Genomic DNA, 15,340 nt, shown 5'->3' with positions numbered 1-15,340 from the left:
AATTCAATAAAATACTAACTGGGATATAGTCTACTGTCCATTTTGACTTTTCTAAATGGTTTTGTGTATGTATATTTAATTAATAGACAACCATTTAATTTTTTTTTTTTGGTCTTTTCTTGTGAAAATAAATTGGTAACATACTCATTTGGTAACAAATTACAGGCAAAATCATCATTTTGATGGTTTGGACTCTCCCCTCCAAGAAAGATGTAATGAATTCCAATGCTCACACATTTCTTTGACCTTTAACAATAAGGATCTTTCATTTACTGTAATTGTATCTTTCAATGTCTTTTGAATCATTATACCTAAATATTTTATTCCCTCTTCCTTCCAAAAGAATGGGAATGGATCAAATATTCCTTTTACACAGTGTACATTCAATGGAAGAACCTCTGATTTACTCCAATTTATCTTATATCCGGAAAATTTACCAAAACAATCCAGTAAATGAGGGATGGTTGATTCAGGATTCTTCAAATGAAGCAGTATATATCATCTGCATAAGCCGAAAGTTTATAATCTCGACCTGCATATGGAATTCCTGTATCTCCTCTGCCTGCTGTGAATGCTAACAACAAGGGTTCTAAAACAATATCAAAAAGCAAAGTTTCTTCGGAAAGCATGCATTTGTTGCACTTTGGCTATACTGTTTGCTCCAATAAAGATATTATTTAAAAAAAAAAAGCAAAGGAGATAAGGGACATCCTTGTCTAACTTCCCTCTTTAAACGAAAACATTCCGAGAACGTATTATCTATATAATAAAATGCTAAGCGCGCCTGTGCACTCTCACCGCGTGCTTCCCTGATCCCTGATCTGTCAGGCTGTGGCGGCAAGAGTGCACATGCGCTACAAAGGACTCCAGGACGCCCTCGGCTGTCGGTTTCAGGCCCACGTGGCGGTGCGGATCCGCGGCTGCCAGGAGGAGTCGGTTTCAGGCGTGTGCGCATAGGGTTCTTTCCGTGTAAGGCAGATCGTCGTCATCGCCCCCTTCCCCCCCGGTGCACCCGAACCCCCGTCCAACCCTCCCTGGTCGCTACCCTTAGTCCCTTGCCGCCCCCCCTTCCCGCGGTCCCGACAAACCTCTAGCCTCTAGCAGCGGCTGCAGCACTCTACACATGCTGCTTCGCGCCCTTCTACTGCCCTGATTTGCTCTGCCGCGTCCCTGATGACATGGCAGTAGAAGGCCGCGAAGCAGCATGTTTAGAGTGCTGCGGCTGCTGCTAGAGGCGAGAGGTTTGTCGAGACCACGGGAAAGGGGAGGTGGCAAGGGACTAAGGGACCCGGAAAACTTGGGACAAGTTAGAGTGCAAGGAGGATAGTGATCGTGAGTTACATCCCAGTGCCACAAGGGGACATCAATACAGAGCTTAATTTGCAAGGATCCTTGAGACCAGATAGCTGTGTTAAGGACCAGCCCTCCTAGGATGTTACCAGCTCACCATCCCAGGACAAACAGCTTCAATATAAGAAATGTAATTCTTAGTTGGGTTACTGAGCCATAGCAGATTTTTTTTATTTTTTTTTTGTGGGGGGGGGAGTGTCATAAGAACATAAGCAATGCCTCTGCTGGGTCAGACCAGAGGTCCATCGTGCCCAGCAGTCCGCACACGCGGTGGCCCAACAGGTCCAGGACCTGTGCAGTAATCCTCTATCTATACCCTTCTATCCCCTTTTCCAGCAGGAAATTGTCCAATCCTTTCTTAAACCCCTGTACTGTACTCTGCCCTATTACGCCCTCTGGAAGCGCATTCCAGGTGTCCACCACTCGTTGGGTAAAGAAGAACTTCCTAGCATTCGTTTTAAATCTGTCCCCTTTCAACTTTTCCAAGTGTCCTCTTGTTCTTTTATTTTTCGAAAGTTTGAAGAATCTGTCCTTCTCTACTCTCTCTATGCCCTTCATGATCTTATAAGTCTCTATCATATCCCCTCTAAGTCTCCTCTTCTCCAGGGAAAAGAGACCCAGTTTCTCCAATCTCTCAGCGTATGAGAGGTTTTCCATCCCTTTTATCAAGCGTGTCGCTCTCCTCTGAACCCTCTCGAGTAACGCCATATCCTTCCTAAGGTACGGAGACCAATATTGGACGCAGTATTCCAGATGCGGGCGCACCATCGCCCGATACAATGGCAGGATAACTTCTTTTGTCCTTGTTGTAATACCCTTCTTGATTATGCCTAGCATTCTATTTGCTTTCTTAGCGGCTGTTGCGCAATGTGCCGTCGGCTTCATTGTCATGTCCACCATTACCCCCAAGTCCCTTTCTTGGTTACTCTCATTCAATAATATCCCTCCCATCGTATAGTTGTACCTCGGGTTTCTGTTTCCAACATGCAATACTTTACATTTCTCAACGTTGAACTTCATCTGCCATCTCGCCGCCCATTCCCCCAATTTGTTCAAGTCCCTTTGCAATTCTTCACATTCCTCTTTAGTCCCAGCTCCACTAAATAGTTTTGTATCGTCCGCAAATTTTATTATCTCACACTTCGTGCCTGTTTCTAGATCATTTATGAATATATTAAATAGCAGCGGCCCGAGCACTGAGCCCTGCGGAACACCACTCGTGACCCTCATCCAGTCCGAGTAGTGGCCTTTCACCCCTACCCTCTGTTTCCTACCCGCCAACCAGTTTCTGATCCATCTATGTACGTCTCCGTCCACTCCATGGTTCTTCAGTTTCCGGAGTAGACGTTCGTGAGGCACCTTGTCAAAGGCTTTTTGGAAATCAAGGTATATGATGTCTATGGGGTCTCCTCTGTCCATCCGTTTGTTAATTCGATGTCTTATATTCCATTTAATGATGCTGAGGGGCAGGAGATGGGCAGGAGAGGGTATTTTCCCTATCTGTCCTGGTGGGCTTACAATCTATGAATATATTAATGTAAACTGTTCTGAGCTCCCTTGGGAGAATGGCATAGAAAATTGAATAAATAAATTAAAAAAAACTAATGTACCTGGGGCAATGGGGGGATTAAGTGACTTACCCAGGGTCACAAGGGGCAGCGTGGGATTTGAACCCACAACCTCAGGGTGCTGAGGCTATAGCTCTAACCACTCACTCGGGCCAGGGGGAGGGGGAAAGGGAGCTGCTTTGGGGGAGGGGTGTGCTGTGGACAGACAGCAAACATGCTTTGCTCTGGGAGGGCTGGAACAGAAGGGGGCCATGGAGCAGGCAGGCATGGCACAACAGGGGGCCAGGGGTAGAGGGAAAGGAACCTGCTTTGGGGGGGAATGGGTGTGCTGGAGGGGTAGCCAGCAATCATGCTTTGCTCTGGGAGGGGGGAACAGAAGGGGGCCATAGAGCAGGCAGGCATGACACAACAGGGGGCCAGGGAGAGAGGGAAAGGGGGCTACTTTAGGAGGAGGGGTGTGCTAAAAAAAAAAAAAAAAGACAGACAGATAACTGCCAAGGAGAGAGAGAGAGAGAGAGAAAGAAAGACAGACACACACATCTATTCTTAAAGACTAATTAATATATAATATAGCTGAGGGGGAACTATACAAGGTTTGAATCATTTGGATAAATACGGAGCCTATCCCAAACCAATCCATTGCTTGATACATAAAAGTCCATTCTACTCGATCAAAGGCCTTCTCTGCATCCAAGGAAACAGAAGGCCGGATCATCTATTGTTTTTGCTAAATTAAGCATATGAAGTACCAATCTAGTATTATTTGCAGAATGTCTTTGAGCAACAAAACCCGTTTGGTGCATTCCAGTAATATAAGGGAGAGCCTTACCTAATCTCTGAGCCAATAGTTTAGCCAAAATGTTTCCATCCACATTAATTAAAGAAATGGGCCTATAGTTTGAAACCAATATGGGATCTCTGTTTGGCTTTGGCAAAACAATAGTGAGAGCTTCTGCCATAGTACCTGATATCTGACCTTTCGCCAGTTGTGATTGATATAATTGAAAAAGATGAGGTAACAGTAAACTTTGAAAAGATTTGTAGAACTCTACTGTAAATCCATCACTACCCAGAGTGGACCCAGCTCTGAGAGACTTCAATGCTGACTGAATCTCTGTAGAAGATATAGGCGCTTCAAGATTTTCTTTTACATGCTCTGGAATTTTGGACCCAAGAATTGTATTAAAAAATCTCTTCAATTATTTTCTTTATTTAAATATAGCTCAGAAGAATATAAAACTTTATAATAAATTAAAAATTGGTTTAAAACATTATTTATGTGGGTATAAATTGTGCCTTTTTCATCTTTAATGACCACAATCTTTCCTCTTCTCTTTTTAGCTTTAAGATAGTTAGCCAACACTCATCCCGCTTTATTCAAGTTTCCTGCTGACAAAACAAATCTTTCCTAGCCAATTGTAAGCAAATCTCATTATGTTTATATTTAGCCTTCATTAGGGCAGTTAAAATTTCTGGATTCCATTTTAAAGCCAATTTTGATTCTAAATTAGAAATCATTTTTTCCAAAATAGCAAACTCCATTCTAAGTAACTTCATAACATGTGCCGAATAGGATATAATCTGCCCTTTTAAGGTTGCCTTAAAAGCATCCCATATAGTTTCCAAAGGGATCTCCTCCGAGGCATTGAGTTGAAAAAACTCCTTTTCTTGTATTTGAATTTCCTCTAGAAAGTTTGAGTCTGCAAACAGTGTATTATTGAACATCCAAACAGGTCTCTGGGAATCCTCTTTAGTAAACTGATATTCAATCCAAATTCCCACATGATCTGTCAAAATGATAGGATCTATGTTAGCTTTTGTGATCTGTTAAATTAAATGATCTGAAACAAAAAAATAGTCAATTCTTGAAAAAGATTTATGAACTAGGGAACAAAATGTAAATTCCCAAGCATTAAAATAAAAAATCCGCCAAATATCTTTTAAACTACAATTGTTGATGAAATTATCAAGACCTAAAGATTTCAATTGTCTACTTGGTTGATTATCCATGATTGGATCTATTACAGCATTAAAATCTCCAACTACGATTAAATTAGGCGTAGCGAGTGAAAAAATTACTTGTTGGAGTTTCTTAAAGAATTCCGCCTGATTTGTATTTGGTGCATAAATATTGAAAAGCGTCAGGGTATCATTTCCCAAAGTCATATTAACATAGAGCCATCTACCCATAGGATCAGCCCGAAAGTTATCAAACTTAGCAGATATCATCTTATTAATCAGGATTACCACACCTGCTTTTTTCCCAATTGCTGGAGCAAAAAAACATTCTGTTATCCAGCCTCCTTCTAGGGAATTAGGCTTGTTTTTAAGTAGAAAGAACTCTCAATAACCGATTCAGTTAGATTACACACCCACTGAGGTAAGGACTTATTGTATCTGAATAATAAGCTGTCTCGAACACTGTTTGAGCAGGCAGACTAAAGAGTCAATAAAGTATGTACTGCTGAATCTGCTTCTCTGTGTTTACCCATCTTACCGTCACCATCTGGGCTTCTCCTGCAATCAGCATACACAGTACTGGGATCTCAATACTTCCCTTCCCTATAAAACATAGAATACTGATGAAACCCAGCATCAGAAGCAAGTGATGACAACAAGGAAAATGCCAATGTAGAGCAACAGCAGCAGAAGCAAACCAAGACAGAAATGTAAAGTCTTGCACGTAGGAAACAGAAACCTGAAGTACAGCTATACGATGGGAGGACTGGTAATGGGTGAAAGTACCCTAGAGAAGGACTTGGGGGTAATAGTGGACAAGACAATGAAACCATCAGCACAGTGCGCAAATAGAAGAAGGCAAATAGAATGCTAGGTATTATCAAGAAAGGTATTACAACCAGAATGAAAGAAGTTATCCTGCCGTTGTATCGGGCGATGGTGTGCCTGCATCTGGAGGGTTCAGAAAAGAGCGACATGATTGATAAAAGGTATGGAAAACTTTTCATATGCTGAAAGATTAGCGAAACTGGGGCTCTTTTCCCTGGAAAAGTGGAGGCTTAGAGGGGACATGATAGAGACTTACAAGATCATGAAGGGCATAGAGAAAGTGGAGAGGGACAGATTCTTCAAACTTCCAAAAACTACAAGAACGAGAGGGCATTTGGAAAAATTAAGAGGGGACAGATTCAGAACCAATGCTAAGAAGTTCTTCTTCACCCAAAGGGTGGTGGACACCTGGAATGCACTTCCAGAGGGTGTGATAGGACAGAGTACGGTATTTGGGTTCAAGAAGGGACTGGATAATTTTGTGAAGGAAAAGGGATTAGAAGGATTTAGATAGAGGATTACTATACAGGTCCTGGACCTGAAGGGCTACTGCGTGAGCGGACTGCTGGGCACGATGGACCTCTGGTCTGACCCAGCAGAGGCACTACTTATGTTCTTATGTTATGTAAGACAGTAACAATGAGAAATGCAAAAACACAGCCAAATAAACTGCAACAGCAAACCAAGTGGTGAAATACATCAGCAGCAAAACCACAACAGCAGCAAACAAAAACAACAAAGACCATAGGTCCATCAGGCCCAGTATCCTGTTTCCAACAGTGGCCATCAGTATCATAAAAACAGCAAAAGAGCATAAACCATAGAAACAATGCAGAGACCCTGTATGGGTAAATCCAAAAAACAGAAAAATGGCAGATCAGCAGTAGGAATAACACAGGAGCAGCAACAGCAGCAAAACACAATAGGTGCAACAATAAAGTACAGGAAGAAACTTGCATTCACAACTTCTAAGAAAATTACTGCAGTTCTGTCTCATTACTGACTCTCTCTCACCCTATAGTTTCAGCCCTTTCCTCTATCTCCCTGGGTCTATATTGCCTTGCCAACCTCGATATCTTTCTCTTTATCTCTCTCTCTTTATTACCCCTTCCTCCCCTTTCTCATGGCTGTGTTGCTGGAGTACCCAGGCAGGACCCTGATGCCAGCTCACCTCCGATGCCTATCTTCTGGTGTGAGATATGCTCCTCTAGCCGAGCACGGAAAACTCTCTCCCCTCCCATGCGCTGTTCTGTCCCATCGTCCACCAGCAGGAAGGCAGAGTAGTTATTATCCAAGGAATAGTAGGGTCCACCTTTGTTTTCCATGTAATATCTGGCAGGAAATGAGCCCTAATGAGAGAGATCACATTTCATAATTAGAATCGACAGATGACTGCAAATTTTCCCTAAAGCACATAAAGACACTGCCCTAGTCCTCACGACTCTCATCCTCCAGTCACAGACATTTCTAATGTCTATGGGGGAAGGATAGATGCCCAGGGTAGGATTTGACCCCACAAGGTTCCAAACAGAATCCTTACTTCATCCCCTGTTCACCTGTTTATTCATCCAGTGAGTCTGCAGCACTAGTTTCAGACCTGTCAGTGCAAAAGGGACTGTGGGTTTACAGCTTTACAGCACTGTGGGTTTACAGCCTTACCTTAGGGTTGATTAATTTCTCCCGTTTGCTCACAACACCCCACGGTGCAATCCCCATGGCCACCACTTTGATCCTGGAGTTGGTGCTAGCTGTGGCATGATCCCGGACCGCTTCTCCAACATACTTCCCTATACCAACTTGTAGCCCTTTGGTCATGATCCAAGCACCTGCAACCAAAAGAGGAAAGAATGTGGGAAAAAGAGACTGCCAAGGAATGAGACATCCCATTATCACTAGCCCTCAGCATCAGGACTGGAGAGCAGGATGAGGGTTGGGAGAAGTACCACAGAACCCCCTCTCCATCTTTTTGCAGGGACTGTTTAATCTTTGACCTGCTCCCCTGTCTCATTTCTGTCCCTTCCCTTTCATCCTCCTCCAGCACTCCCTAATATATAAGGAAATATTCAAGTTTCAAGTTTATTATGTCTTGATATACCGCTTTTACTTTCCAAAGCGGTTTACAACTTTACTGTATTAAAAATAATTAATAAAAAAATGGAGGAAAAGACAAACAAAACTAAAAGTAATTATTGAGACAAAAAATGAAATGAAGAGAAAAAGGGTAAGGATAAAATATTAAAAATAAAAAGGAAAGGTACAGGAAAAACATCAGGGAAGGGAGTTGACTGGAGGAAGCATCTTTGATTTTATCTTTTGTTGTTGTTTTTTCATTATCAATCGTAAATCTCATAGGAGTCTTTAAAGAGAAATGTTTTAAGATTTATTTTAAAGTTATTCAAACTAGTTTCTTGCCTTAAGGTAAGGTGAAAAGCATTCCATAACGCAACTACCGAGTAAATGGTTTTGTGTGTTGTATTGTAGAAAAGCTGTTGGATTGAGGGAATAGTTAGAAGATGTTGCTGAGATGATCTCAGTGACCTTGAGGATTCGTAAGGGATTAAAAGCCTGTCAATGAACATGGGGAAGTGATTGTGTTGAACTTTGAAAGTTAGTGAAAGAGTTTTGAATGAGGTTCAGCGAGTGATGGGTAACCAATGAGCTTTTTTAAGAAGAGGGGAAACATGGTCAAATTTTTTTGCTTTAAAGATTATTTTAATAGTTGTATTTTGAATTATTTGTAATCTCCTGATCTGTTTTTGAGTGATTCCCTGATAGAGGGAATTACAATAGTCTAATCTGGAAATGACTAAAGAATGGATTAGAATATTGAGAGATTTAGGTCTAGAAGAGATGAAATAGAGCGTATCATCCTTAGTTTAAAGAAACATTTTTGCACAACAGAGCTGATTTGGGCTTCGAACGAAAGAGTATTGTCAATAATTACACCTAAAAGTTTAATAGTCGGTACCAGTTGGATTGGAGTGGAAGAAATGCATAATTGGGATTTCAACGTTTCATTTTCTTTAGTTGGAAAAAGCATGGCCTTTGTTTTGTCAATATTAAGGGCGAGTAAATTTTGAGATAGCCAATTACTAATGAGGGTAATTTTTGGTTGATTTCCTGAATTTGCGCGGGGTTGTCTGATTGAATAAGATGAATGAATTAAATATCATCCATGTATCAAAGATAGTAAAGCCAATGGATTGTGTGATAGTAAGCAGAGGCGAAAGAAAGAGATTGAATAACATTGGTGATAGAATGGAGCCTGAGTCTTGAGCGTAAGATTCTGATGAGGATGTTGGAAGGCAAACCTGGTATTGCCTTTCGAAGAAGTTTAAGAACATAAGAACATAAGCAATGCCTCTGCTGAGTCAGACTTGAGGTCCATCGTGCCCAGCAGTCCGCTCACGCAGTGGCCCAACAGGTCCAGGACCTGTGCAGTAATCCTCTATCTATACCCCTCTATCCCCTTTTCCAGCAGGAAATTGTCCAATCCTTTCTTGAACCCCAGTACCATACTCTGCCCTATTACACTCTCTGGAAGGGCATTCCAGGTGTCCACCACATGTTGGGTAAAGAAGAACTTCCTAGTATTCGTTTTGAATCTGTCCCCTTTCAACTTTTCTGAATGCCCTCTTGTTCTTTTATTATTCAAAGGTTTGAAGAATCTGTCCCTCTCTACTCTCTCTATGCCCTTCATGATCTTGTAAATCTCTATCATATCCCCTTTAAGTCTCCTCTTCTTGAGGTGGTTAAGGAGAATTGAATGATCGATAGTATCGAACACAGCAGTCAAATCTAATGATATCAAGAGGACTTATTTTCTTTGATCGATGTAATTCCGGATAGTTGTGACAAGACCTAGCAGCGAGAGCTCTGTGGAGTGATGTGGTCTGAAACTGGTTTGGTTGGGATGGATTGTGTTTGTTTATTCCAAGAAAGAAGTGAGCTGATTAAAAATAATCTTTTCAGTGACTTTAGCGAGAAAAGGGATGGTAGCTATTAGGCAAAAATTGCAACTGTCTAGAGTTGAGACTGAAGGTTGTTTCAAGATCGGCTTGATGCTGGCTAACTTCCATTGTTTTTGCATAGTGTCAGAGGACAGACAGGCTGGTTCCTATTAAACTTTGGATAAAAGGTCTGAAGATGGAGAAGTGTTTTTTAAGTAGAAAAGGTGGCAAAGAATCAGAGCGGTTGCTTGAAGTGTTGATGGTTTGGATAATTCTTTGGATTTGGGATAATGAGGGGGTATTGAAATTGGTGAATGAGCTGAAAGAAATGGAATTGGGCTTGTCTGGTGAACTAGCAAGCGTTGCTAAATTTTGCGAAAGTAAATTGTTACGGACAGAAGTAATTTTTTGTGCAAAGTAATTAGATAAATCTTGTGCTAGGGGAATGGAAGCAGAGACTGTTTCTTCCTTATTTCCATTGGAGGTGAGCGATTTCACAATGGGATATAGGGCAGACAAGTTTTTGGCCGCAATGATTTTCTTGTTATAATAAGATTTTTTTGCTTTCTTGGATGGCAATTTTGTAGTGTGAGGCTTTTTCTTTGAAGAGATTTAGAATAGAATGATGATACTGCCGACGTCGCTCGAGCGAACGGACCTGTCAGCATAGTATGATAAGTTCTGGCGTAAACCATGGAGACTTTTTCATGTTAATGTGGGCAAAATTTTGACATTGAATTGGAGCTACTTTGTCTAAAAGTTGTTGAGTAGCAGCTCAACCTGTATATCAATTGGCAGAGATATGAATTCTTCAAGATGAAGGTCTAGGGATTCAGATGCCACCATCCCCCACCTCACCATGCACAGATTGGTGGAAACACATCCATGCTTGGTCCACATACAACAAGATTCCAAAAGAGAATAAGTCCTTCCCCATTTCTCCCCTCTTTCAAGCCACTGACCTGTGCTCTGCGCAGCTTTAACCAGCCCCTTGCGAAGAATATCCTTCAGCCAAGAGCGTATGTTTTCCTCACCCACTCCCCCTAGTACTGACACAACCAAATTAGGGGGAGGTATACCCCAATGCTGGGTGATGAGTTTGTAGACCACAGCAGAATCCGTCTCATTTGAAAGGCGAATGAACTGCAGGATGAGAATAGAAAGATGGGTTAGAATAGCAACACACAAAGGCAAGTGGGCAGGACATGGGTCTGTCTCTAAGAAATATCAGTTCCTCATTTTTCATCCCCGACTCAAGACTAGGGGACACCAGTTGACATCTGGTACTGTTCCTCTGTGGGATACGATGGAGGTGGGGGGAGGAGTAGTTGGACACTGCTATTCTGTGGGATACGACGTAACGTGTGTGGCTTTTGCTGTTTGGCTGTGGCGTATGACAAAGGTCACACAATGAAGTACGATTTTACTTCATCACTCCACACCCTCACCTTGCTGTGTTTCTTTCCTGCTCCTACAAATTCCACAACCCCGTAGGCATCTGTGGGCTCCTCGGTGGTATGCTCATTTGAATTCCACTTACTGACGATAGCAGCCCCGAAGTTATCTTCCACTGCCACAGACACGTGAGCATATCTGGGGCTCCCACACTGGCACACTTGCACTCCGCTGCATGGTCCCAGAGAGAAAGCGGTGTAGTTTAATGAGAGCAGAATCAGCCTGAGTTTTTTCATGCAACATACATCTTCAGAAAATATTTCTGCACTCAATATGTAAAATTAAACTCTAGAATTTACTGCCAGAAAATGTGGTAAAAGCAGTTAGCTTAGCACGATTTTAAAAAGGTTTGGATAATTTCCTAAAAGAAAAGTCTATACACCATTATTAAGATGAACTTAGGAAAATCCACTGCTTATTCCTAGGATAAGCAGCATAAAATCTTTTTTACTACTTGGGTTCTAGCTAGGTATTTGGGACCTGGTTTAGCCACTGTTGGAAAAAGGATACTGGGCTTAATGGACCTTCGGTCCGTCTATCACAGTATGGCAGCTCTTATGTTCTTATGTGAGCCTAGTATACAAAAATGAAGCCATTGTGACATCACTGATGAGGTTGGCTCTTAAGGCATTGGTAGAATGAGGCATTATGACATCATAATCTCAGCTCTGGAATGTTGCTATTCTTTGGATTTCTGCCTGGTACTTGGGACCTGGGTTAATTACTGTTGGAAACAGGAGACTGGGCGTGATGGACCTTCGGTCTGTCCCAGTATGGTAATTCTTATATTCTTATGCCAATAAAGTTATGTGAATCAGAATTTGATATTTCTGCAATCCACTCAGAGCATTTGCACAGGAAGATAGGATAGAAAAATGAACTGAAGTAAGGAGAGAGAGATACAAGAGAGATGGAGAGAAAGAGATATGGAGAAATCAGAAGGGATGGAGAGAGTTTGAAAGGTGGATAGGAAGGGAATCAAAGAGCACGCAGGACTGCCTTACCCATTTTCCTCTGTGGTCTCAATGAAGGTAGTGCAGGTCTTCTTTTTGAACACCTTGGGAATCCAGCTCTGTAAAGAGACAGAGAGGGGTACTTGAGTTGATCTTTGGAGAGAAGGCGATAATGCATCCTTAGAACTCAATGTATTAAAGTGATAACAAAATGAAGATTAAAATGGTTCGTCCAGTCTGCCCCAGAAGGTATTTAGTATTGTGACTGTTTTTACTCACAGACAAGAAGAGGAGATACAGTTGTACAACATCTGAAGTCTTCTGATGAACCCACTAAGCCAGATCCCCTGTGCATGGGTGGGTATTCCTCAACTCATGCCTCTAGAGTAGACTCAGCTTTCCTCTTTTCTTAGTCCCCCTCTGAACCTTTGGAACAAGCTCTTCTCAAGGTCCTCACTTGGAGAACCATGTTCCTTGTGGCTAGAATTGTTGAAACAGAACCTTGGTCCATTATGCCTCTTTCTCCCACTGATTAGTTCCCCGGACTCCAGTTAAACCCGAGTTCCACATTCACTAGTCCTTGTGGGGGATGTATGCGTCCAAGCAGAAGAAATTCCACACCTTGGACTCATACATCCCCCACTTTATTACCTTTAAGGCATGAAGGATCCATGCAAGAGATCGAGACTGTCACATCCAGTCCAAACAGCTCCAGTACAGCAGCCACTAAGCGCATACTCTGGGCTTGGATTTGTGAGTGCTACCTTTGGGCAGAGTCAATGCCCATTGCAGAGGCAGCTTCCATCACCAACCTCAGATCACCCTCCCTACCTCTGTAAAGCAGCTACATTCTTCATTCACCTTCTTGCAAAATTTTCACTTCAGGCATGTAACCTGTTTGCTCAGTAGAATTGTTATCTGATTTGCGCCTTCCTGTGGCCACCCTCCTTTCATTCCCATCTTGCTCAACTAAGACTGTTTGACACAGCAACCCTCAGCTTTGAATTTGCTCTATAGTGTGCTTACCTTTGCTTACCTGTAATAGACAGCAAGGAAATGCAGCCACCCTTTCCCACCTGATTTCCTCTCCAAAGGATCGACAACAACTCACTAATGCAGTGGGCCCCAACCCTGTCCTGGAGGACCACTAACCAGTTGGGTTTTTGAGATAGCCCTAATGAATATGCATGGTCAGGTCTGCACTCCTATCATCTTCATTGAATGCAAATCTCTTTCATGCATATTCATACCTAACATACCTTTCATCAGGCATCACTCTCATATTGGAAAAATCCACCAAGGTGCTAGGCTACATTTTAGACGACACTCTCACAATGGAACCACAAATATCTAACCTGCGGAAAAAGACCATCTACACCAGGGGTCTCAAAATCTCTCCTTGAGGGCTGCAATCCAGTCAGGTTTACAGGATTTCCCCAATGAATATGCATGAGATCTATGCGCATGCACTGCTTTCAATGCATATTCATTGGGGAAATCCTGAAAACCCGACTGGATTGCGGCCCTCAAGGAGGGACTTTGAGATATGTCAACTGTGACTCACAAGACCATACTTCCACCCACACCACTTTGCTCTGATCGTTCAGATGATGGTCCTACCCCAACTGGACTACTGCAACTCCACCTACCTTGGCATCAACATCGCTCTTATCCACAAACTACAACTCATCCAGAACATAGCCATTAGACTAATCTACAAATTAAAGAAATTTGTCTCAATTACAACCTTCATCAGGCAACTACATTGGTTCCCAATATCATCTACTCTAATAAAACCCTTACCCGCGCATGCGCTTTTGCAATGGTGTGATTCCTGCCGCCATGAGGTGTGCCTTCATGGCCGTATTCTACTTGCGGCACATGCAGCGGCTTGAGGCGTGTGCAGCTATTTCAATGGCGCCGGCAGTTTGTCCCCTGTTAGCTGCGGTTTGTGTCCTGTTACCTGGCGCCTAGAGGAACGGCAGGAGGGTGGTGGTTGCGGTGACGATTTGTCTCCTGTTAGCTTAGAGCAGGGGTGCCCACACTTTTTGGACTTGCGAGCTACTTTTAAAATGACCAAGTCAAAATGATCTACCAACAATAAAATTTAAAAAAACCCACAAAGCACACTGTACGCATAGAAAATGTTAATTATCATTCCTATTCCAGGATTTTTCCAAAGAGGTCAAAGCAGATGACTCTATGTACTGTCACCTCAGTAACAACCATATAAAAATAGACAAATACACCCCCTCCCTTTTTACTAAACAATGATAGCAGTTTTTAGCGCAGGGAGTTGCGCTGAATGCCCAGCGCTGCTCTCGAAGCTCATAAGCTCCCTGCGCTAAAAACCACTATTGCAGTTTAGTAAAAGGGGACCATAGTGTAAAATATAGACAGCAGATATAAATTCAGATATTTTGATCACTAAATTTAAAATAAAATCATTTTTCCTACCTTTGTTGTCTGGTGATTTCATGAGTCTCTGATTGCACTTTCTTCTTCTGACTGTGCATCCAATCTTTCTTCCCTTCTTTCAGCCTGTATGCTTCCTCTCCTGCAGACCTCATTTCCTCCCCCAACATTTTCTTCCTCTCTCCCTACACTTTCTTTCTCCCTGCCTCCCTTTCTTTTTTTCTCTCTTCATGCCTCCTTTCTTTTTTTCCGTTTCTCTTCTTTCCTTCTGTCTCCCTGCCTGCCCTCTTTCTTTCTTTCTCCCTGCCCTCCCCTAAGCCACTGCCACTGCCACTACCATTGAGGAACAGGCCCCCAAGCCGCCGCCGCCGCAATCCAATAACAGGTCCCAAAGCTGCTACCGCCACAGTCTCAAGCTATCCCTGCTTCCCTGCGTCGGGCCGACCAGCATTCCTCTCCCCGACGTCAATTCTGCCGTTGGAAAGGAAGTTCCGGCCCAGCCACGCAATGATTGGCTGGCCAGAACTTCCTCTTCGACGGCAGAATTGACTTCGGAGAGAGGAAGGCTGATCGGCCCGGTAGATTGCCAAAATAAAGTGAGTCTATCACAGAGCCCGGGATGGGCTCCGCGATCGACTCACTTTGCCTTGGCGATCTACCGGTCGATTGCGATCGACCTATTGGGCACCCCTGGTTTAGAGGAATGGCAGGAGGGTGTCCAGCCGCTGTTACAAGGTAAAAATTGCCATGCTGCTAAAAAAACTGCTACTGCTCAGGGAAGAGGGAAAGGGGGCTGCTTTGGGGGGGAGGGGTGTGCTGGGGGGGCAGACAGCAATCATGCTTTGCTCTGGGGGGAAGACAG

General features: G+C 42.9%; 1 protein-coding gene across 2 annotated transcripts in view; it reads right to left on the bottom strand.

The window, feature by feature from the left end:
* The window catches only part of LOC117367711 (transient receptor potential cation channel subfamily M member 4-like), a 54,701-nt gene that overhangs the window by 31,082 nt on the left and 8,279 nt on the right, over positions 1 to 15,340 (bottom strand). For both annotated transcript variants that reach the window (XR_004540827.1, XM_033960536.1), the window contains exons 2-7: positions 12,115 to 12,182; positions 11,104 to 11,281; positions 10,618 to 10,798; positions 7,365 to 7,531; positions 6,877 to 7,054; positions 5,416 to 5,480 (exon numbers count right to left, since the gene is read on the bottom strand). Coding sequence is in view for 1 of the 2 variants with exons in the window: in XM_033960536.1 (XP_033816427.1) it covers positions 5,416 to 5,480; positions 6,877 to 7,054; positions 7,365 to 7,531; positions 10,618 to 10,798; positions 11,104 to 11,281; positions 12,115 to 12,182 (837 nt within the window). In the remaining variant the exon portion in view is untranslated. The remainder of the gene's footprint in view (positions 1 to 5,415; positions 5,481 to 6,876; positions 7,055 to 7,364; positions 7,532 to 10,617; positions 10,799 to 11,103; positions 11,282 to 12,114; positions 12,183 to 15,340) is intronic.

This window comes from Geotrypetes seraphini, chromosome 10 (genome assembly GCF_902459505.1).
Source record: "Geotrypetes seraphini chromosome 10, aGeoSer1.1, whole genome shotgun sequence".
In the NCBI taxonomy this organism is placed as follows: Eukaryota; Metazoa; Chordata; class Amphibia; order Gymnophiona; family Dermophiidae; genus Geotrypetes; species Geotrypetes seraphini.
This window is presented reverse-complemented; position numbering and strand designations above follow the sequence as displayed.